At 46.4% G+C, this 23,210-nt stretch overlaps 3 protein-coding genes across 3 annotated transcripts; 1 reads left to right on the plus strand and 2 right to left on the minus strand.

Annotated features, from left to right (window-relative positions):
* Nucleotides 1-3,158: 3,158 nt before the first annotated feature.
* ETH_00016760 (microtubial-binding protein, putative) lies at nt 3,159-4,200 on the plus strand (the record flags this gene model as incomplete). Its single annotated transcript, XM_013373349.1, has 3 exons — nt 3,159-3,189; nt 3,423-3,531; nt 3,966-4,200. 3 exons carry the CDS (start codon nt 3,159-3,161, stop codon nt 4,198-4,200), a joined length of 375 nt encoding a protein of 124 aa, XP_013228803.1.
* Nucleotides 4,201-5,928: 1,728 nt separating this feature from the next.
* On the minus strand, nt 5,929-7,227 carry ETH_00016765 (uncharacterized protein; the record flags this gene model as incomplete). The annotated part of the gene is made up of 1 exon (XM_013373350.1): nt 5,929-7,227. The coding sequence occupies one exon, from the start codon at nt 7,225-7,227 to the stop codon at nt 5,929-5,931; it is 1,299 nt and encodes a 432-aa protein (XP_013228804.1).
* Nucleotides 7,228-9,791: 2,564 nt separating this feature from the next.
* ETH_00016770 (DEAD-box ATP-dependent RNA helicase, putative) lies at nt 9,792-22,699 on the minus strand (the record flags this gene model as incomplete). The annotated part of the gene is made up of 21 exons (XM_013373351.1): nt 9,792-9,991; nt 10,652-10,775; nt 11,249-11,312; nt 12,221-12,318; nt 12,779-12,893; nt 13,504-13,592; nt 14,192-14,295; nt 15,573-15,673; nt 16,221-16,340; nt 16,738-16,849; nt 17,275-17,368; nt 17,569-17,646; nt 18,268-18,369; nt 19,064-19,184; nt 19,421-19,489; nt 19,711-19,815; nt 20,034-20,119; nt 20,335-20,468; nt 20,685-20,760; nt 20,898-21,023; nt 21,230-22,699. 21 exons carry the CDS (start codon nt 22,697-22,699, stop codon nt 9,792-9,794), a joined length of 3,588 nt encoding a protein of 1,195 aa, XP_013228805.1.
* Between the last annotated feature and the right edge of the window lie 511 nt (nt 22,700-23,210).

Consider the following 23,210-nt stretch of genomic DNA (forward strand, 5'->3'; position numbering starts at 1 on the left):
GCAGCAGCAGCAGCAGCAGCAGCAGCAGCAACAGCAGCCATGCGTATCGGCGGCTGCTGCGGCTGCATGCAGCAGCAAGCCAATTCTTTATCTCCATCTCCCAACTTAAACATTGTCCATTTCCTTGCTAGCAGCAAGAAAGCCGTTTTTGCCCTACGCGCAGCAACGCCGAGAAGAGCAGCAGCAGCAGCGGCAGCAGCAGCAGCGACGAGGCAGCAAGGCGTCTTCCTCCAGGTGAGCCCAAAAACGCTCTTTTAGGCCACTCCTCTGACCTCCAGAAGCAGCGCATGCTGCTGCTACTGCCTCAGTTGCTGCTGCTGCTGGAGTTTCCGCAGCATGACGAATCAGCGCAGTTCTGCAGCGTGAGGACACCAGCAGCAGCAGCAGCAGCAGCAGACCCAGGCAGCGCGTAGCCTAGGTGTTGCGGCCCGACGTGTGTTTTGCAGCAGAGTTGCGTGCGTTACCTCTGCAGCAGCAACCGCAGCAGCAGCAGCAGCAGCAGCAGCAGCAGGATGTTTGCCTTTCGGTCCTCAGAGGGGGAACTCACACCCGCAGATGTGGAGCAGCAGCTGCTGCAGCGGCTGCAGCAGCGGCTGCGGCTGTTTGTAGTTATGGTAGCTGTGCTGCGGATGGCCCCTGTCTTCTTGGGGCCTGCTGTCGAGAACCCAGGCAGCAGCTGAGCAGCAGCAGCAGCAGCTGCAGCAGCAGCAGCAGCAGCTGCAGCAGCAGCTGCAGCAGCAGCAGCAGCTGCAGCAGCAGCTGCAGCAGCAGCTGTAGCAGCAGCTGCAGCGCCCAAGCAGCAGCTGAACAGCAGCTGTGAGCAGCAGCAGCAACAGCTCGGCGAAAGCAGCAACAGCTCAGCGAAAGCAGCAGCGCCGGTACGGGCGGGAGCAGCAGCAGCAGTAGCAGCAGCAGCAGCAGCAGCTTGTCACTGCTGCTGCGGATGAGGCCTGAAGCTGTGTGGCGGGTTATCGCACGTAGCAGCACCAAAACCAATAACAGCAGAAGCAGCAACAATGGTAGCAGCATCAGCAGGAGTGGTGGCTGCAGCAGCGTGAGCATCTGCAGCAGCTGCAGCAGGTGCTGCAGCAGGAACACTCCCTCTTAGTCGCAGTGGTGCTGCAGCAGCAGCTGCTGCTGCTTCTGAATGGCGGCGCAGCAGCTGCGGGCGCGAGCAGTAGGCAGCAATAGCAGCTGCTGCTGCCACTGCTGCTGCTGCTGCTGCAACTGCAGCAGGCGCTGAGTGAGGCAGCAGCAGAGGCCCCGGCGGCAGCAGATGCGACAGTTGTGGCTTCTAGAAGAGCCTTAGGGAGACTTATAGCTGTGCGCTGCTGCTGCTGCTGCTGCTGCTGCTGCAGCAAGTTGCTGCAGCACCTGCAGGGAGTTGCTGCAGCAGCAGCAGCTTCTCGCGCTGCTTTAAGGGGACAGTTCGCGCACGTAATATCAGCTTTTGTTTGGCTTGCTTTGTCTCCTGCTGTCTGCTGCTGCTGCTGCACCTTCGCTAGCCGCTGCTGCTGCTGCTGCTGCTGCTGCTGCAGAGAAGAGCCACCCGCAGCCAGCCCAAAGACAGCGACAGGAAGGCCCCCGCACCTAAATTTAAAGCAAATGTGTAATTCACGTGCATTTATATTTATTTATATTTATATTTGTTTATAATCATTTTATTTAACATTTATGCACATTTGTACTACATTTATGTTTCTAGCAGCAGCAGCAGCAGCAGCATGGCGAGGCCAGATCCGCGCACATGATCTCTTCAAGCCCTAGGCTTACTCATCCAAACCCCAAACCCTAAACCCTAAACCCTCAAACCCTAAACCCTCGCTACGTCTTCCCTGGCCTATAATATACGGGGGCGCTACGCGGTGGCGGCGTCGCTGCCGCTGCTGCTGCTGCTGCTGGAGTCCAACGGTAGCAGCAGCAGCAGCAGCAGGAACAGCACTGGCAGCAGCAGCTAGAGAAACGAAGCCAGCAGCAGCTGGGGCAGCGACACAAGCAGCAGGAAGACAAGGATACCGGCGGAGGCAGCAGCAGTAGCAGCAACAGCAGCAGCAAGGAGGGCACTAGCAGCAACAGCAGCAGTAACAATGTAATAGCAGCAGAAACAGCGGCATCACCAGTAGCAGCAGCTGCAGCGGCACCAGACTAGCAGCAATAGCAGCCATAAGAGCCGAAGCAGCAGCAACACTAGCAGCAGCAGCTGCTGCTGCTGCTGTCGCTAGGTTTTGGTTGTCTTTTTTCTTCAGTTACCTTTATTATCTCAGTTATTTGATTAAATAATTAAAAATAAAGCAAATCCATCTTCTTCGCTGCTTTTAATGCAGATGTGGGGAAGCACTGGTGACGCGTAAGCAGCAGCAGCAGCTGCTCCTGCTGCTGCAGGAAGACCAGCAGCAGCAGCAGAGCAAAACGCTGCAGCAGCAAGCTTAACAGCAGCAGGAGCAGCAACAGGGCTACTGTCTACTAGGAATCACGCATAAACACAAAAATATAACAGAGAATGTGAGACACTGCTACTGGTGCTGCTGCTGCTGCTGCTGCTCGTGCTGCAGTGTTCGTGGCTCGTTGAGCGGGCTGGTGGTGCTGCTGCTGCTGCAGCCGCAGCAGCAGCAGCAGCGGCACACAAACAAAACTTTGTCACTTGGAGAACTCGTCTTTAAGCAGATTTAAAGCGGGGTTTTTTGGCCCTCAAGAGTCACACCCTAGCGAGACTGGCGGCAACTGCTGCCGCTGCTGCTGCTGCTGCTGCTGCTGCTCTGCTGCTGCTGCTCCGGCTCTCGCAGGAGCAGACCACTCTGTGAAGAGACTAGACCCTTCGCTGCGTGTGAAGCTTCCTTTGTGGGGTGTACGTACACTGCAAGCAGCATTGCCTTATCCTTTTTTGCCAGCTGTTGCTTCTTGCAGCAGCAGCAGCAGCATCAGCAGCTGCAGCGCGAAGAGAGCAGCAGCAGGGGCAACAGCTGCGGCAGTAGCAAGCCGCAGCAGCAACTGCAGCAGACCCTGCAGCAGCGCATGTCAGTCGACTTTTGCAAGACAGCAGCCCGCTGCAACGGCCCCGAGGAGCAGCACCAGCAGCACAGCAGCAGGAGCTGCAGCAGAAGCAGCAGCAGCAGCAGCAGAAGCAGCAGCAGCAGTAGCAACCAACAAGGCATGCGAAGATGCCTTCCATAAGAGATGAGATTTCCTTCGGTGTGTTACGCGGCAGGCCCCGGTCTAGGGCCTAGGGTTTAGGGTTTAGGGTTTAGGGTTTGCTGCCTCGAACACCACATGCATTTTCCCTCCCCTATCGCCCCTCTCAACTTGTCCTCTACGAACTAGGGTCTGAAGCGCCGATCCCCGGCCCCAGACCCAGGGGTTTAGGGTTTAAGGTTTAGGGTTTAGGGTTTAGGGTTTAGGGTTTAGGGTTTAGGGTTTGTGTGCAGAGAAGCGCACTGCGGAGGCGCACCGCATTCGGGCGAAGTACCCAAATCGAATTCCAGTCATTTGCGAGAAGGCCCCTCGCTCGGACCTGCCGGTCATTGAAAAGAAAAAGTTAGCTGCTGCTGCTGCTGCTGCTGCTGCTGCTGCTGCTGCTGCTGCTGCTGCTGCTGCTGCTGGTGCAGCGTGTCCTGTTGTTCCTGGCGCTGCTTGTCCGCGTGGTGGTGGTGGTGGTGGTGGTGGTGCTGCTGCTGCTGCTGCTGGGCCGCTGCAGCGTGTGCTTCTCGAGTAACCTCCCCCACCTCACCTGCTGCTGCTGCTGCCCCGCCAACCCCCGCCGCTGCTGCTTCCACCGCTGCTGCTGCTGCTGCTGCTGCTGCTGCTGCTGCACGCGCTCCCACCGCTGCTGCATCCTCCTCCCCACCCGGCGGGCGCTGGTGCTGCTGCTGCACCCGCTCAACCGCTGCTGCGCCCTCCTCCTCACGCTGCCCCCCCCGCTGCTGCTGCTGCACCCGCCGCTGCTGCTGCTGCTGCTGCTGCTGCTGCAGGTTCTTGGTGCCGATGAACATGCTGGTGGGGGAGTTCAAGTACATAATCCACAAACACATCAACCAGTGCGCCTCCGCACAGGGGGCCCCCTTGACTCACGAGAAAACAATTTATTTATTTGTGGAGAACACGGCGCCGAAGGCGGGGGCGCTGATTCAGGAGGTGTACGAACAGCACGTGGCCGACGACGGCTTTCTCTACGTCGAGTACTCCGCAGAAAATACTCTCGGATAATTCCATTTCTTCTCCGTTTTTCTCCGTTTTCGGCCCTGCTTGTTCGCTGCATCGCGGGGAGAAGGGGAAGCTGCGGGGCGCAGCGCGCGCATGCGCCTTTCTGCTGCTGCTGCTGCTGCTGCTGCTGCTGCTGCGCCGGCGGCGGCGGCAGGGCCGCGCGTGCGCTGCAGCGGCGGCGGCAAAGGCGGCGGCCGGCGCGCGCGAGCGCTCGGGTGCGGCCCGGGGCACGAGGCGCGCGGGAAGCAGCAGCAGCAGTGCAGCAATTCCTCCTGCTGCTGCTGCTGCTGCAGCAGCAGCAGCAGGTTCGCGGCACGCACGGGGTGCGTGCTGCTTCTTTTTAAGTTTGGATACGGACGGGCGCGCAGTGTACGTACAGCGCGCGACCAGACAGAAAGGCCTCATGGGTCTGCCTTTATGAAGGGACTGCTGCTGCTGCTGCTGCTGCTGCAGCAATCACAGCAGCAGCTGCAGCGGCAGATACTTATTCACCGATTGTTTTGTTTTGCTTGAGGGGCGGCGTGGTTGCTTCAAAGTCTGTGGCTGCGGGGCTTACTGGGAAGCAGCAGCTGCTGCTGCTGCTTCTGCTGCCTTCCCATAAGCGCTACAGCAGCAGCAGCAGCAGCTACTGCTGCTGCTACGTCACCTTGGCAGTGATTTGGTGGGACGCAAGGCAGTGTTGCTTCTCTCGCATGTTTATTCTTCTCTGCGCTGCAGAAGCAGCAACAGCAGCAGCAGCAGCAACAGCAGCAGCTGCTAGAGTCCGCTCATATATCTCGTATGTGTGTCAGCAGCAGCAGCAGCAGCAGATGCTGCTGCAGCAAGGGTTTGGTATTCAGACAGACAAAAGTTGAGGTCTATGTACACCGCAGAGAACAGGCGCAAGCCAAATTAATTAAATAATTCGGGATGTAAAAATAAAAATAATAGATGATTGAAAGTTTAAAATGATAATAATCAAAATAGAAAGTAATGCAGAGAAAGTACAAAATGCAGGGTCTAGACTGAGGCTGCCAGCAGCAGCAGCAGCAGCAGCAGCAAGAGCAGCAGCAGCGCAGATTACCGGGTTCAGCTGCAGCAGCGTAACGGTAGACTTTATTCGATGAATTAGATTGCAAATGCGTGCAAATGATATTTAAATAAATGCATTTCTTTTTAATTTTATAGATTTGATTTTTTAAATAATCAAGAACAGCAGCAGCAGCAAGTCGCATTTCGCAAAAATCCATTTGCTGCTGCGCTGCATGCGGCATTCGCCGCGGACACAAAGCTGAGGGGGTTTAGGTAGAATGAGTTTTACTGCTGCTGCAACAAATTGAATTTTGCTGCTGCTGCAGCAAAACGCCATTGTCAGCAGAGCTCTTACTACTGCTGCTTCTGCTGCAGCACCAGCTGCTGCTGCTTCTGCTGCAGCAGAAATAGCTCTTCTGCTGCAGCAGAAATAGCTCTTCTACGGCTGGGTGCATGCGGCTTTGCTGCTGCTGCAGCGAAATTCCATGCTGCTTCGGCTGCTGCTGCTGCGTTCGCCTCAGGTGTCTCATAATACTGTTATTGCTGCTGCTGCTGCTGCTCCTGGTCCTGCTGCGGAGCCAGCTACCAGGGGCGCTCAGCTGCTTTTGCTTGCTTGCCAATTCTTTTTGTTTATTTTATTCTGTTTTATTTTATTTTATTTTATTTTATTTTATTTTATTTTATTTTATTTTATTTTATTTTATTAATTCATTAACAAATTTAATTTGAAGTGCTTTCATTACAGCTGTCAGCCAACGAGCCGCTGCTGCTGGCAGCAGCAGGCGTGTTCCCCGCTGCTTGCTTTGAGTCTTCACTTTGCTGCAGCTGCTGTTGCTGCTGTTGCTGCTGCTGGTTTTGTTGTTGTTGCTGCTGCTGCTGCTGCTGTTTTTGCTGCGGTTTCTGCTGCTGCTGCTGCTGCTGTTTTGGCGTTTGCTGCGGCAGCTGTTTCTTCTCGGTCGAAGCCTTCTGGAGTTTCCCTCTGTCTGCTGCTGCTGCTGCTGCTGCTGCGCGCCTATCCGTTTTCGCAGTTGCTGCAGCAGCAGCAGCAGCTGCAGCAGGGGATTTAATCTTCGACACTGCAGCAAAGAGCGTGCCCTTTCTCCGCAGCAGCGCGCACCTTCTTGCTGCTACTTCTGCTCTTCTCTTTTCTGCTGCTTCTAGCTGCTGCAGCAGCAAAGGGTCTAAAGGCTTAATGCCGCAGCAGCCGGGGGCCCAGCTGTCTTGACACCCATGCACAGGCATAGGGGGTACATCCCAGGGGGCCCCCCCAGGGGCCCCCCCAGGGGCCCGCCCCGGGGCCTCCCCAGGGGCCCCCACGGGGGCCCCCGTAGGGCCATTCATGGGGGCCCCCACAGGGGCCCCCACAGCGCCATTCGTGGGGGCCCCCCCAGCGGCCTCCGCAGGGGCCCCCACAGAGGGCCCCACAGGGGCCCCCACGTTTGGCTCGCTGGGGGGCCCCCTAGGGGCCCCTTGAGGGTTTTCCATGAGGGCCCCCGAAAGAAGCCCGCTGGGGGGCCCTCCAGGGGGGCCCCCAGCCTCCTCTATGGAGGCGCCAACGGGGGCCCCTTGTTGGTCGGTGTGGGGTTCTGTGGGGGCCCCTGTGGGATACCCTGTGGGGGCCCCCAGGGGGGCCCCAGGGACCCCCAGGGGGCCCCCAGGGGCCCCCAATGGGGGCCCCTGGGGCCTGCTGATTAGGTCTGTTGGCTCCCCTGGGTCTATAGTGATGTGGGAGAGTCTGAGGATATTAAGTATTGAATGAGTTGCTGCTGCAGCAGCAAATGCGAAGCAGTTTCTGTCTGCTGCTCTTTTCTGCAGCAGCGCAGCACCAGCAGCAACAATGGCATCAATTGCTGCTGCTGCTGCTGCTTCTGCAGGTGTCTGCTCATCTTCAGGGCCCTCGTGCCGCCGCCCCTTGGGGGACACCCCGGAGGGGCCCCCTCGGGGGCCCCTCGCCTTTGTTGTTGCTGCTGCTGCTGTTGGAGCAGCAGCAGCAGGCTTCACAGAGACGGTTGGGGACATACAGAGTAGGGTTTAGGGTTTAGGGTTTAGGGTTTAGGGTTTGGCGACGTTGGCAAGCAAACCATGTTATGCTAAGCCGGAGAGCCCGCCCGTGTATACGCAACTGCTGCTGCGACTGCTGCTACTGCTGCTGCTGCTGCTGATACTGCTAACGCAGCAGCTGCTGCTGCTAGTGCTGCTGCTGCTGCAGCAGCTGCGTGACTCAGCAGCTGGCTGCAAGGTGTCTCTATTCGTGTCTAGGGGAAAATAAAATTAAGATAAATTAATAATTTAATCAAACTAAAATGAAAGAAGAGGAAAAGCCCTGAAAGAAGATTTCAGGGGCCCCCTTTGTAACTAGCCGCAGGGTCACTTGTGTGCAGCTGGGGCCCCCAAAGCCTACAGAGCAATCAGTTGAGGAATAAACCACCCAAATTAAATAAATAATAAAATAAAATACAAATTAAATCAAAAAGAAAAAGAAAAATTAAATATTATGTCGCTTTTGTGTTCCCAACTTTAAAAGAGTAGACATAGAGGGGGCCTCGTGTGGAGTGTCTAGACAGCTTGCTTGTCAGTTTTTCTTCTTCTTCCGTTTAGCCAATTTATTTGAAATAATTTAATTCTTCAATTAAAATATAAATATTTATTTTGTTTTTCTTATTTTTTATTCATTTAAATGCATTTCAGCGCCTCTGACTGAGCGGGGAGGCGCGTGTGCATCTCCGTGCAGAAGAAGTTCGGTTTGCAGCACTTTTAAAACTTATTAGTCTTTTCCTTTTCCAAAATGTATTTATTTTTATAAATAGACATTTATAATTCACTCAAGATGCAAGTTTATTCCATTTTAATCCACCTTTTCACCCAAATGCATTTGGTTCCCCCATAAAAACGGAGTGTATGGACACCCCGTTAACTGCCCTAGTAAGAACTGCAGCAAGTTTAAAAGTGCATGCAACTACATGCCATCATTATGTTTTCTTCGATCTCTTAGAATAAGTATGCATCTTTTTCGCCGCTATTAACACACTTATCTACCTATCTATGTATACATTTATATGCTTCATGTACATAATATACATGCAAACATATATACATAAATATATTATGTATATATATATACATATGCATATATATAGACGTATATATGTATATATACATATATACGTCTCTATATATATACATATACATATATATATGTATAGAGATATTTACATATATAGATATAAATATATCCATCTATATATAAACACTCGACAGACTTAATTAATACCCATAGATGTTCTGCGCAGTTCCACAAAAATGAGAATATAACGGACATTTCGGATTTTTGAAGAAATAAATAAAAAACAAATAAATTAAAAGCACTTAAGGGACTGTAGAGCCACTTCAAAGCCAGGGAGAGGGGCTGAAGACCTTTAAAAAGGTTTAAATGCATTTTAGAGTTTTGGAAAATTTGCAAAACAAAGAAATTCCATTTCCGCTAGCCGCATGCACCGGGTGTACATACACCTGGCGGCCGCGCCGCCTTTTTTTCGTTTCTTTTCCATTTCTGCATTTTTATTCAAAATAATAATTATTTTTTTTGTATTTATATTTTAATTCGTTTCTAATGTATTTGCATTTATTTGCATGCAAGATGAGGCCCCAAGGCTACGGCGTCTGGTGGGAGTATTAGGAACTGATAAATAAATAAATAATAGAAATAACAACTGAATATTTTTAGAGATAAACAAATAAGCAAATAAACAAATAAATTAACAAATAAATAAATAAATAAATTAGCAAATAAATAAATAAATAAATAAATAAATAAATAAATAAATAAATAATTACTTAACAATACTGAAAAAGCACCGCTTCTAAATGGAACAAAGCTATCAACGATAATCAAAAGAAAGTGGCGTCTCTCTGATATTTTTTTCTTTTATTTGATTACTTTCATTTATTTATTTTTTTGAATTTATTTTTATCTGTTTATCTTAGTCAATTCGTTTCTAAAGAGCTGTACCTCTTGTTTGAAAGGAATAAAAAGAAAATAAAGTTTTTCTTTTTAAAAGAAATGAAGAAGACAAAGTTGGTCTGGTCTCTAATGAAGAAAGCGTTTTTGCAAATAAAGAACTGTAAAATGCTTCTGGAGAAATGAAGAAAAGAAATAAAGAGAAGAAATAAATGAGAAAAGATGAAAAGAAACAAAGAGAAATAAATGAGAAATAAAATTAAGAAAAATAAATCAAAGAAAGAAAGAAAGAAAGCAAAAGAAATAAAAGAAGCAAAATAGAAATAAAAGATCTCCTCAATGCCACCAAATAGCCACTGCAAATTCGACATTGGATATCTTTTCATTTATTTATCTATTTACAGTTATTCAATTATATTTATTTAACTATATTTATTTATATCTATTTATTATTTATTTATTTACTTATTTGTCGAATTCGTCCAACGCAAACCTTCTGCACTTCCGACGAACTAGCGCCCACCAGTCCTCCAAAACCACCAAACAAACAAACAAATAAACAAATTAATTAATTTAATTATTTAATTATTTATTTATTTATTTATTTATTTGTTTGTTTGTTTATTTAGTAGAAGTGCATGGGCTTCTGGGGTACTGAGTCTTTGTTGCCGCCCTTCACTTTGCTGGCCGGATGGCTCAGCAGCTCGAGGGGCACTTGGCAGTTGGCGCTTTTCATGGTTTTGACCAAATCGAAAAAAAGTCCCGAGTCTTCTTCCGTCAAAAAAGAGATCGAAACTCCCTTTTTCCCCGCCCGCCCCGTCCGCCCTGCAGCAGCAGCAGCAGCAGCAGCAGCAGCAAAGGGTGCGAGAAGTTGCAGCGAAAAAGACGCCAGAGTGCTGCTGCGGCGACGGAACACGCAGCAGCAGCTGCAGCAGCACGCTGCTGCAGCACCGGCAGACGCTGCAGCAGCAGCAGCTAACTGCTGCTCATGCAGCAGAAACCTTAGCAGCAGCAGCAAGCTGCTGCAGCAGCAGCACAAGCTGCAGCAGCAGCAGCAAACAATTAAAATTAACTTTTAATTATTTTTACGAATTAAATTTTGAAACTCCAGTTTCAGACTTCTTCAGTGTACATACAGCTCAGCTTTCGCGGGCTTCCTTCCGAACTTCTCCATTTCTTCTTTTTTGAAGTGGATTTAAATCCTCTTTTAAATCTTTTTAAACATATTTAAAATAAATGGGTTAATAAATGCAATTTGCTGGTATTTAAATTCTTTTTTATGCTTTTAAATATATTTAAAATAAACGAATTATGAAATGCAACACATCCCGGCACTGGGTGTCGATACACCGCAGCTTTCTTGACTCATTGAATCATTTTTTCGTTTTTGGACAATTTTGGTCTGTTTGAACTGGAATTTGCGTCACTTTTGAATTGAACAAAGATTTATATGCATTAAAATGGTTTTTAATTTCAAATTCGCACCAATGCGGTGTAAGTACTGCTCAATTTCCTTCGGCATGTCGAAATTCACCACCAGAGTTACACCCTGCACGTCTATGCCGCGGCCCGCCACGTCCGTCGCCACCAACACGTCGAAAGAACCTTCCTGAAATAAGTAAATAAATAAATAAATAATAAATAAATAAATAAATAAACAAAATAATAAATAAATAAATAAATTAATTAATTAATTAATTTATGATATCAATTATATTAATTGTAATTGGATTAAGTTTATTAAATTGAATCAATTTAATTAAAAACTGATCTGAATTAAAGAAATAAAGACAAAATGAAAACAACTCAAACCGAATCAAAGCCGACGAGAACAAACTAAATCAAACTAAACCAATTTGAATAAAATGAAATGAACAACCAAATAAAACACAACTAATTAAATCAAATTAAATTAAATTAAGCTGAACTGAATTAATTGCATTCAATCAAATTAAATCAGCTAAATTACTTAAATTAAATTAAACAAAGTAAACTAAGTAAAATAAAACAAAATATAATTAATTAATTTAATTAAGTTAATTAAATTAATTAAATTAAATTAAATTAAATTAAAACTCAAACCTTAAATTGCGTCAGCGCCGCCTCGCGATTTTCCTGGGCCTTTCCTCCGTGAAGAGCAATTGTACTTCACACACAAATAAACTAAAATAAAATAAAAAATAAAGAAATAAATAAATAAACAAATAAATAAATAAATAAATAAACGAATAGTAACTTATTTCAAAAATAACGAAATAAATAACTAAATAAATAAATAAATAACTGAAATACTAAATGAAAAAATAGAAAAGTAAGGGGAAAACTGAACAAGAAAATGAATAATAAATAAGTTACTGAATAGATAATCAATTAAATAAATAAACAAAGAAATAAACAAATAAATAACTTATTAAATACATAAATAAATAAATTATTGTACAAATAAATAAAATAAATGTAAATAAAAAAATAACCAGACAATAATGGTAAATAATATAATATTAAACAACAAATAAATAATTAATTATGAATTAAAAGGAAATATGTCGGTTAGAAAACGGAGAGAAATAATCTGTGTAGACAAAGAGTTTAAAAAGGAAACAAAAGAGAAAGAATAAATTTAAAAGAAAAAAATAATATTTAAAAACAAATAAATTAAAAGGGGTTAAATAATTAAAGGGAGAAAAGGATTTATAAAAGAAAAACAAATTAAAAAACAACTAATTTGAATAAAACACCAATATATAAAATGAAGTTCAAACAAAATAATTAAATTCAAAAGAGACAATTAAACAGAGAGAGATAATTAAATTTAAGTAAAATCAATTAAAAGGTGAAAAGAGATAAAAAGGAAATTAACAAGAAATAAAAAATAAAAAAGAAGAAATAAAAAGAAACAAAAAAGAACCAAAGACAGAAAAAAATAAGAAGCAAAAAAAAGAGGAAAATGAATTGAAAAGAAAAGATAGAAAGCCAAAAGAAACGTTTTAAAAGTTTTTAAATTTAAATAAAAATAAAAAAGAAGACGCATGCAGCGCTGCGGTGTATGTACACCTGAAGCCCAACTTCGAAAGGGCTTTGGCGAGAGCGTCAGCAGATTTCTTTTGGTTTACGAAAACCATTACTGGGGGCTCGCTTTCTTCTAATATTTCCTGAATAAATAAATAAATAAATAAATAAATAAATAAATAAATAAATAAATAAATAAATAAATGATAAATGGTTTTTCTTTGTCCACATTTTGATCCATTATGCAAGGCCAGGGATGGACCCTAAACCCTAAACCCTAAACCCTAAACCCTCGGTTTCGGCGCCAAACCCTTTCCCGCGATTTTTTCAAACCCTAAACCCTAAACTGGTTCTAGGGTTTAGGGTTCAGGCCTCCACCCCAAGTCCTAAACCCTACCCCTTGACTCCCTCCAAACCCCAAACCCTAAACCCTAAACCCTGAACCCCAAGCCCTAAACCGTAAACCCTAACCCCTAAACCCGAAACGCTAAACCCTAAAACCTACCCCCTAAACCCCGAACCCTAAACCCTAAACCCCAAACCCTAAACCCTAAACCCTAAACCCCAAACCCTAAACCCCAAACCCTAAACCCTAAACCCTACCTGGAGTCTTTGTTTCTTTCTGGCCTCGGACACAAACTCAACTCTTTGCTCAATGGCCCGTTTGCCAGCCCCTGGGTCTCCAATGGAAATGTAAGAAGGAGCCCGCAGGTACTTGCTGCAGCAGCAGCAGCAGCAGCAGCAGAATCAATTGCAGCAGCAGCAGCAAGAGCAGGTGCAGCAGCAACAGTAGCAGTAACAACGACAGCAGCAACAGCAGCAGCAGCAACAGCAGCACGAGCAGCAACAAATGAAGCAGCAGCAGCAGCAGCTGAACAGAATAACATATAATAGTAATAAAAGTAAAAAACAAAATACATGATAGTTATAAAAGGACTTAAAAAGTAAAAACAGAAATAAAAAGAAATGGAGCTGCTGCAGATTCAGCAAAAACGAAGTAAACAAAAAGCAAAATAAAATGGATAAAGAAATGAACAGAAATAAACAAACAAACAAATAAACAAAATAAAACAAATATATAAAATAAAGAAACAAAAGAAGAAAAATCAACTTAATAAAATAAATAAATTATAAAACAAATAAAAAGTGAAAGAAGAAAACCGACAAAAGTCCAAAAGAGTCATTTCGTGGCCTCCGGGCTTCAAAAAAAGCGGAAGAAAAGGAAAATAAAAGGAGAACAAAAAGGAGACAAAACTTGGTTGAAAAGAGTTCAAAAAAGAACCGAAAAAGAACCAAAAAAGAAAAAAAGAAAAAAAGAAAAAACTCACCGAGCCAAACGCTCCAGTGCAGGGGGCATTGTGGCGCTGAACATTTGCGTCAGCCGATACAGCCGGTGGCCCGCCTTGGCCTGCAACTCCTGATATTGAAAAATAAATAAATAAATAAATAAATAAATAAATAAATAAATAAATAATAAACTAATTAATTAATTAAATAATTAATTAATTGGTTTGTTTATTAATTAGTTTTTAAAATTGATTGGTTCGCGGCTTTGGTGGGGTGGGTGCTTGGCTCGGTTTGGGGGCGGGGGGATTTGTAATAAATAAATAATAAATAAATAAATAAATAAATAAATAAATAAATAAATAAATAAATAAATAAATAATAAATAAATAAATAAATAAATAAAAAGTTTTAATTGAAAGAATGGAGGGAAGGAACGTAGAAAGGGCTCAGGGGGTTGGTGGTCGTGAAGCGTTTAGAGCTGGAGAGCCTAAACCCTAAACCCTAAACCCTAAATCCTAAACCCTCACACGTCAAGCCCTCACATGTTAAACCCTAAACCCTTAAGCCTTATAAACCCTCAAGCCTTAAAGCCTAAACCCTTAAACTGTTGAACCTCAAACCCTAAACCCTCAAACCTTAAACCCTGAACCCCCAGATCTTAAACCCTAAACCCTAAACCCTAAACCCTAAACCCTTAAACCCTCCAAAACCTAAACCCTAGAGACTGGCCTGCTGCAGCGCGAGGGCTTCGTCTTCGCTTTTTAAATTTGAAGTTGGAATTGCATCGAGAATGGCATTTACAACTTCTTCAAATCCCAAGTCAATCATTCGATCTGTTTAAAAGAAATAAAATAAAATTAAATTAAATTAAATCAAATTAAAAATAAAACTGAAAGTTTAAAAAGAAATTAAAGTTAAAATCTAATTGAAACTAAAAAGATCGGAAGTTTAAAAAGAAATTTCAATCAAAATAAAGAGATTGAAAGTTTAAAATTGTATTAAAACTAAGACGGAAGGAAATTTAGAAGCCAAAAATTAAAAAAGAATTTCAATAAAAGGAAAAGATTAAAAAATAAAAGGAAAAGATTGAAAGAATTTTAAAAATAAAAAAGAAAAGACTAAAAAGAAAAGACTAAAGATAATATGTACTAAGAGAAGCTAAGTAAAAAGAAAATATTAAAAAGTAAAGCATAAAATAAATCAAAAAACAAAGAAAATGAAATTCAAAAAAAAACAAATAAAAGCGAAACGAAAGACAGACAACACAAGGTTTAAAAGATATTTTAAAATGACATTTTAAAAATATTCAAAAATATATTTAAAAGAGAGTCAAAAACATATTTAAGTATATATTTAAAAGATATTTTCAAAAGATTTAAAAGATCTTAAAAAGGAACATTAAAAAAAGCATTAAAAGAACATTAAACGGACATTAAACAAAGCATTGAGATTTAAAAGAGTTTCAAAAAAGCATTAAATGAGATTTAAATGAGTTTAAAAGAGCATTAAAAAAAGCCAAAAGGGCTTTAAAAAAGCATTAAAAAAGCTTCAAAACATCTTTAAAAGGAAATTTAAAAAGTCTCAAAACATCTCTGAAGGAGGACAAAAAGAACTTCAAAAAGATTTTTAAAAACGCATTAGAAGGAGCATTAAAAGGAGCATTAAAAGAGCTTCAAAAGGTCCATGGAAGAGCATTAAGAAGAGCATTTAATGAACTTCAAAAGACCCTCAAAAGGCATTTAAAACAGAATTAAAAGAGCACCAAAAGCTCTCTAAAAGTGCAATAAAAAAGCATCAAAAGAGCTTCAAAAGACCTGCAAAGGCGCAATAAAAAGGCAATCAAAACAATTTCAAAAGACCTTTAAAAGAGCATGCCAAGGGCTCCGAAAGATCTTTAAAATCGCATTCAAAAGCGCATGCAAAGAGCTTGAAAAGGCCTTTAAAGGCCCATTAAAAAGCGCATGCAGAGAGCTCGAAAAGACCTTTAAAAGCCCATTAAAAGGCGCATGCAAAGAGCTCGAAAAGGATGCAAAAAGAGGGAAAAAAGAAGCAAAAAAGAGCGCAAAAAAGATGCAAAAAGTCAAAAAAAAGAAAAATAGTTTCCATTCACCAGCCTCGTCGAGGACGACGTAGTTGCACTGGTTCAAAACCGTAAAGGCTCTGTCTAGACAGTCGCGGATCCGCCCCGGAGTGCCGATCACAATTTCGACTCTGAAAGAAGTCCAAATAAATAAATAAATAAATAATGAATAAATAGTAAGTAAATAATAAATAAATAATTAGTTAATTATTTAATTATTTAATTAGATTTGAATCAAATGAGAGGGAAGGGGAGGTTGAGTGGAAGGGGGAGGATGGGGAGTGAGCTGGAAAAGAAAAGAAAAAGAAAAATGGAAATAAAGAGAAAAGAAATTAAAAAAAAATTAAAAAGAAATTGAAAAGAATTGAAAAGAAAATAAAAAGAATTAAAAATAATAAAGGAGTGCAAATTAATTAAGCAGTGGGAACGGGAAAAGAAAGAGAAAAATGAAGAATAAAAGAAAAGCAGCAGCAGCAGCAGCAGCAGCAGCAGCAGCAGCAAAACTGCAGCGCCATTCCTTGAGGCGGGGAGATCGCCGCACGAAGCAGCAGAAAATCCAATTGAATGGAATAAAACAATAAAACAATAAATGAATTAAATTAAACTAATTGAATTAAATTAATTAAATTAAGTTAAGTTAAATTAAATTAATTAAATTAATTAAATTAATTCAGTTACCCCTGCCGCAGCAAAAAGGCCTGGTTCTCCGCGCTGCGGCCGCCCACAACAGCAACAGAGCGGCAGCTGCAGAAGGAAGCAAACTTTTGGGTCTCTTCTTCGATTTGAAGAGCCAACTCCCTGCAAGCAGCAGCAGCAGCAGCAGCAGCAGCAGCAGCTCAGCAGCAGCAGCAGCAGCTCAGCGGCAGCAGCAGCAGCTCAGCAGCAGCGGCAGCAGCTCAACAGCAGCAGCCCAGCAGCAGCAGCAGGTGCTCAGCAGCAGCAGCTGGCGCTCAGCAGCAGCAGCAGCGGCTCAGCAGCAGCACTTCGGGAGCAGCAGCAGCGCGCGGAGCAGCACCAACAGCCATAAACGCCCAGCAACTGCAGCAGCAGCAGCAGCAGTAAGCTTAGATTATGGGAACATGAACGCATGCATGCGGCATATCCTGCACGTCCTCTCTCATGAGCGCTTGCTGCAGCAGCAACATCAGCAGCAGAAGCAGCAACATTAGCAGCAGCAGCAGCAGCAGCAGCAAACCTGGACGGAGCCAATATGAGGGCGTAGGGCCCATCCTGCGAAGTCTCTTCGGTGAGAGGCGGCAGCTGCTTCACATATGTCAGCAGCGGCAGGACAAATGCTGCTGTTTTGCCTGCAGCAGCAGCAGCAGCAGCAGCAGCGGAGCGTTCCGCGCAGCACAGCATATAGAGGTTGCTGCTGCTGCAAAAGCAACAACACTTGCTGCACCCACTGGCCCATCAATCACGGAAGCTGCAGCAGCAGCAGCAGCAGCAGCAGCATCAAATACATCGCCAGCAGCAGCAGCAGCAGGGCGTTCCGCGCAGCACAGCATATAGAGGTTGAGCAGCCACAGCAGCAGCATCAAACACGTCGCCAGCAGCAGCAGCAGCAGCAGCAGCAGCAGCAGCAGCAGCAGGAGCAGCAGGAGCAGCAGGAGCAGCAGCAACAGCAGCAGCAGCAGCAGCAGCAGCAGCAGTAGCAGCAGCAGCAGCAGCAGCAGCAGCAGCAGCAGCAGCAGCAGCAGCAGTAGCAGCAGCAGCAGCAGCAGCAGCGGACCAGATCCAGTTTCCGCAATGCCGATGAGGTCCCGCATTTCGAGGGCGATGGGAATGGCCTGCATTTGAATGGGCGTGGGTCTGTCGTAGTTGGCCTGGAAGCAGCAAAATCAAAAAAGTGTTTTTTTCAGCTTTTTCTGCAGCTTTTTCTCTCCTTTTTGCTGCTGCTGCTTCCTCTTTCTGCATTTGCCAAAAAGCCCTTCAAAAGTGCTTCAAAAAGATCCAAAAAGAATCCAAAAAGAATCCAAAAAGGCCTCAAAAACGAAGAAAGAAATCAAAATTCTTTTCTTTTTACCTGCTTCACCGCCTCTATCAACTCCCACGGCAACTCCGCCTCCGCCCAAGTCCGAATGGGCGGCGGAACTCGACCGCCCTAAAAATAAAAAAATAAGTAAATTAATTTAATTTAATTTAATTAATTTAAATAATTTATTTAATTTAATTAATTTAATTTAATTTATTTAATTTGATTTAATTTAATTGATTGGATTGAGTTAATTAATTTGTTCGTTTGCGTATTTGTTCAGAGTCGTGGGAAGGAAGATAAGTGGAGTTCAGCAGAAAACGAAAAAAACGAAAAAAGAAAATAAAAACAAAAAATTGAAAATGAAAGAAATTAAAAGAAATTAATGAAATAAAAATAAATAAAAACAAATAAATAGAAACAAAAGGAAATTAAAAGAAATTAAAAGAAATTAAAAGAAATAAAAGAAATAAAAGAATAAAAGAAGCAAAAAGAAAGAAAAAGAAAAAAAAGCTCGAAAGAAAATAAAAAAACGAAAATAAAACAAAAAGCCAAGAAAGACAAAAATGCAAAAAAGAAAAATCCAAAAGCCAAAAGAGGTCCAAGAAACGAAAAAGAATTTTTAAAAAGCAAAAAAAAGAAATTAAAAAGAATAAAACAACAAAAGCAACCAAAAGGAGTTATAAGAATCCAAAAGAATAAAAAAAATAAAAAGAAGTGAAACGAATTTAAAATAAAAGTGAAAAGGACTTTGAGATAAATTTCAAAGTCCTCTCTGAAGATCCTCCAGTCCCTGTCGGTCATTTCTTCTCTCTTCTTTGTTGACCAGTGGCCCTCCAACTCCGGCTCGTCCTGCGCACAAACACAATTTGCTGCTGCTGCTGCTGCTGCTGCTGCTGCTGCTGCTGCTGCTGATGCTGGTGGTGGTGGTGGTGGTGGTGCTGCTGCTGCTACTGATGGTGGTGCTGGTGGTGCTGCTGGTGGTGGTGGTGATGGTGGTGGTGGTGCTGCTGCTGCTGATGGCGCTGCTGCTGCTGCTGCTGATGGTGCTGCTGATGGTGCTGCTGATGGTGCTGCTGCTGAGGGTGCTGATGGTGCTGCTGCTGATTGTGGTGCTGGTGGTGGCTTTGCTGCTGCAGCTGATGGTGGCGGTTGTGCTGCTGCTGCTGCTAATGGTGGTGGTTAAGCTACTGCTGCTGCTGCTGCTGCTGGTGCTGGTGCTGATGGTGATGGTCATTCTGTTGCTGCTGCTGCTGATGCTGCTGCTAGTGATGCTGCTGGTGCTGCTGGTGTTGTTGCTGGCGCTGGTGCTGCTGCTGCTGCTGCTGCTGCTGCTCGTGATGCTAGTCGTGTTGCTGCTGATGTCGTTTCCGCTGCTGCTGCTGCTGTTACTGTGACTGCTGCTGCTGCAGCTCTTGGAAGCAGAGTCAGCCGCAATGGTGCTGGTTGTGTTCTTGCTGCTTCTGCTCCAGCTGCTGCATGTCCTGCTGCTGCTGCTGCCGTTGCTGCTGCTGCTGCCGTTGCTGCTGCTGCTGCCGATGTTTACCTCGAGGTCTTTAGTCTTCTTCTTGTCACTGGCTCGAGCTGCCTCTGCTGCTGCTGTTGCTGCTGCTGCTGCTGCTTCTTCTGCCCCACGTTGTCGCTGCTTCTGTTCGTATTCTTGGCGCCTGCAGCAGCAGCAGCAACAGCAGCAGCAACGCCAGCAGCAGCAGCAATTATCGACAATCAGAAGAAAGGAAAAACTGTGCACTGAGGGCTGCGGGCCAAAGAAAAGTCACTACAGCAACAGCAGCAGCAGCAGCAGTACCAAGTAGGAGTGCAGCAGCAGCAGCAAGTAGTGCATCAGCACAAGCAGCAGCAGCAAGTAGTGATGCAGCAGCAGCAGCAACAGCAGGAGCATTACCGTTTGACGAGTTCGTCGTAGAAGTTATTCGCTTTGCGCTGTTCACGAATGTCCATACCGGCCCTAAACCTGAAGTCAAAAACCTAAACCCTAAACCCTAAACCCTAAACCCTAAACCCTAATCCCTAAAATTCAAACCCTAGACCCTGAAGGCTTGCTGCGAAGAAAAGGGGATAAAAGCGAAAGGCGAGATAAATCCAGAGAATGCCGCAAACCCTACGCTCCAAACCCTAATTTCAAAACCCTAAACTCTAAACCCTAAACCCTAAACCCTAAACCCTAAACCCTACCCTCTGCCAAACAGCAGCTGCGGCTCCAGGCGGTTTTGGTAAAGAGGGTTGTTGTCGCCCCTCATGGTGTCTTCGCTGGCGTCCCATTCAAAGTTAAAGATGTTTCTGAAACCCGCAAACCCTAAACCCTAAACCCTAAACCCTAAACCCTAATCCCAAAACCCTAAACCCCTAAACCCTAAACCCTTAATTCCAGCCCCTGTGGATGAACCCAATGATGTGGCTCTACGTTAAGCCGTAAACGCTGAGTCCAAACCCTAGACCCTACCTCTAAACCCCAAACCCTAAACCCTAAACCCTAAACCCTAGACCCTAAGCCCTACCTGAATTTTTCAGAGGGTTTCTGAATTTTTTTCTTTTCTTTTTTCATCCCCAAATAATGCATGCGAATCTGCTCGAGCTCCTTTTCCTGCAGCAACAGAAATGAAACCCTAGAGCCTCTGAAACCCTAAACCCTAAACCCTAAACCCTAAACTCTAAAACTTATAAGCCCTTGCCAAACCCCTACAGGCCGCCTAGACACGAGGCCGACGCCTCAGTGCCTCTCCGCCAACCCCCAAACCCTAAACCCTAAACCCTAAAGCCCAAACCCTAAACCCTAAACCCTAAACCCTAAACCCTTGCCTGCTGCTTGGCGCGGAGCTCCTGCTCCGGCAAATTCAGCAGCTTGAGGTTTGCCAAAACGCTCGCGTCTTTGGGTTTTTGCTGCTGCTTCTCCTGCTCCCGCTGCTGCCGCATTTGCTCTTCACGCAGCTTTCCTGCAGCAGCAGCAGCAGCAGCAGCAACAGCAAAAACAGCAGGGGACCCAGCAGCGGCAATCTGGAGGCAGCAGCAGCTGCACCGAGGCAGCAGCAGCAGCAGCGGGAGTAAACCGAGTAGCTACAGCAGCAAAAGGCGAACCAACACCAGCGACGCCTTCAGCAGCAGCAGCAGCAGCAGCAGCAGCAGCAGCAGCAACAGCAGCAGCAACAGACTCTCTTGCTCTTCTTTGACCCTTTCCATATCTCTTCTCTTTTGTCTTTCCTTCCTTTCCCGTTCCCTCTCTATCTCCTGAAAGTGCAGCAGCAAATTGAAGCAGCAGCGGTGGCAGCAGCAGCGGCACAGCAGCAGCACCAGCAGTAACGGCCACCGCCGCAGCAGCAGCACAACACTAGCAGCAGCAGCAGCAGCAGCAGCAGCAGTGTTACCTCTCTCTGCAAAAAGAGCCGCCGCTTATTGATCATTTCTCTTTCTTTTTTTTTCGCTTGCTCCACTTCCTGCTGCAGCAGCTGCTGCTGCCTCGCTTCCCTTTGCTTCTTAGACACAAAAGCAATCTGACGGCAGCAGCAGCAGCAGCAGCAGCAATAGCCTCACGAGCAGCAGCAGCAAGAGCTTGACGAGCTGCAGCAGCTGCTGCTAAGCAGCTTAACCACGTATAGCCCTACAGCTGAATGCGTGCAACGGCAACAGCAACAGCAACTGCAGCAGCAGCAGCAGGAGCTGCTGCTGCAGCTATCTACCTAAATGCTTTGCTGCTGACCCTTTTTGGCTGCTCCGCCTCTTTTCTTTTTCTTTCTATTTCTTCTAAAGATTGAACTTCTTTTTGCTGCTGCTGCTGCTCCCCGAGCAGCAAAACGGCAGGCAGCTTCCCGGGTTTGCTGCTGCTGCTGCTGCTACCGCTGCTGCCGCTGCTGGCGTTGCTGCTGTTGCTGCTGCTGACATTGGCGCTGCTGCTGTTGCTACTGCTGCTGTTGGTACTCCTGTTGGCATTGCTGCTGCTACTGCTGCTGTCTGTGCTGTTGCTGCTCTTGCTGATGCTGCTGCTGTTGCTGTTGCCACTGCTGCTGCTGTTGCTGTTGTTTCTGCTGCTGCTCACGGCCCCCTTCGAGTTGGTCACGCTGCCCTTAACTCCGGGAGTGCTGCTGCTGCTGCTGCTGCTGCTGCTGCTGCTGGGGTTGCTGCTGCTGCTGCTACTGGGGCCTCCTGCTGAGGAACTGGGCCTTGGTGCGCTGTCTCCTTTACTGCTGCTGCTATTGCTGCTGCTACTGCTGCTGCTGCTGTTGCTGCTGCTGCTCCTCGCGCCCTCAGGGTGGTTCCTGCTGCTCCAGCTCCCGTGATCCCTGCTGCTGCTGCTGTAGCTGCTGCCGCTGCTGCTGTTGTAGCTGCTGCTGCTGTTGTAGCTGCTGCTGCTGCTGTCTCTATATCTCGCACCGCCTCTGTCTCTGTTGCCCCCATACCTCTGGCTGCTGTCCCCATACCTGTCCCTGTACCCATCTCTGCTGCTGCTGCTGCTGCTGCTGCTGCTGCTGCTGCTGTCAGGGCGAACAGAAGCAGCACGTATTTCTGACTGCAGCCGCTTGGGGGGCCCCCCGAGAGCATTTAGAGGCTCGCGTTTGCTGGGGGCAGCAGCAGCAGGAACAGAGGGGCCCGGCCTGCTGCTGTTGCTGTTGCTGCTGCTGCTGTTGCTGCTGCTGCTGTTGCTAGGGGGGGTCTGCTCGTTGCTGCTGGTGCTGCTACGGACGGCACCCTTGCTGCTGCTGCTGCTGGTGCCGGTGCTGCTGTGGCTGTCGCCGGTGCTGCCAGGGGTCCCGGTCTTCTCGATGCTGCTGCTGCTGCTGCTGCTGTTGCTGCTGCTGCTGCTGCTAGGGGTGGCGCCATTGGTGCTGCTGCTGCTGCTAGGGCCGCTCTGGCTGTCCTTTGCATTGCTGCCCACACTGCTCGTGTTCGAGCTGCTTCCATCGCTGCTGCTGCTTCTGCTGCCGCTACTGATGTTGCTGCTGCTGTTGTTGTTGCTGCTGCTGTTGCTGCTCTTGCTGCTGCTGTTGGCGTTGAGTACGTCTTCACTCCCATCGGCTGGCTGGCTACTTACTGGCTTGGACACTTCTGCTGCTGCAGCGGTTGTGGCTTCTGCTGCTGCTGTTGCTGTTGCTGCCGCCGCTGCTGCTGCTGGGGCAGCAGCAGAAACCTCCGCAGGTGCAGCACCAGCAGCGTCCCCCTCTTGTGATGTCATGGTGACCTTTCAATGCCTGCTCAAGCGATGGCGTTAACTGCTGCTGCTGCTGCTGCTGCTGCTGCTGGCAGCGGCAGGCGCTGGAAGAGAAGAGAAGCAGCAGACTTGAGCCTCATAGTTGTGCAGGAAGAAGTGGAGGCCTCCAGGCACGCAAACCCTAAACCCCAAACCCTAAACCCTAAACCCTAGGCCCCAACAAGTAGCTAAACCCTAAACCCTAAACCCTAAACACTTGCTGCGGTCTGTGTACAGGGTGGGCGCTGCTTCCTGGGCTGCAGCGCATGCAGGGGCCTCTTGTTTGCTGCCGCGGTGTCTTTGCTGCTGCTGCGGCTTGCCGGGCCGTTTCCGCTGCACTGAGTGCTGCAAAAAGCGCAGCAGCAGCATGGGAGCAGCAGCAGGCGTCGCAGGCGCAGCAGCAGCAGCAGCAGCACCCACAGCCAAATACCTCTGCAGCGCAGAATGCCTTCGCATACATAAGGCAGCAGACTGCACCCCGCGGCACCTCCTCAAC

Source organism: Eimeria tenella, genomic scaffold (assembly GCF_000499545.2).
Source record: "Eimeria tenella Houghton genomic scaffold, Eth_scaff137, whole genome shotgun sequence".
NCBI classification, from domain to species: Eukaryota; Apicomplexa; class Conoidasida; order Eucoccidiorida; family Eimeriidae; genus Eimeria; species Eimeria tenella.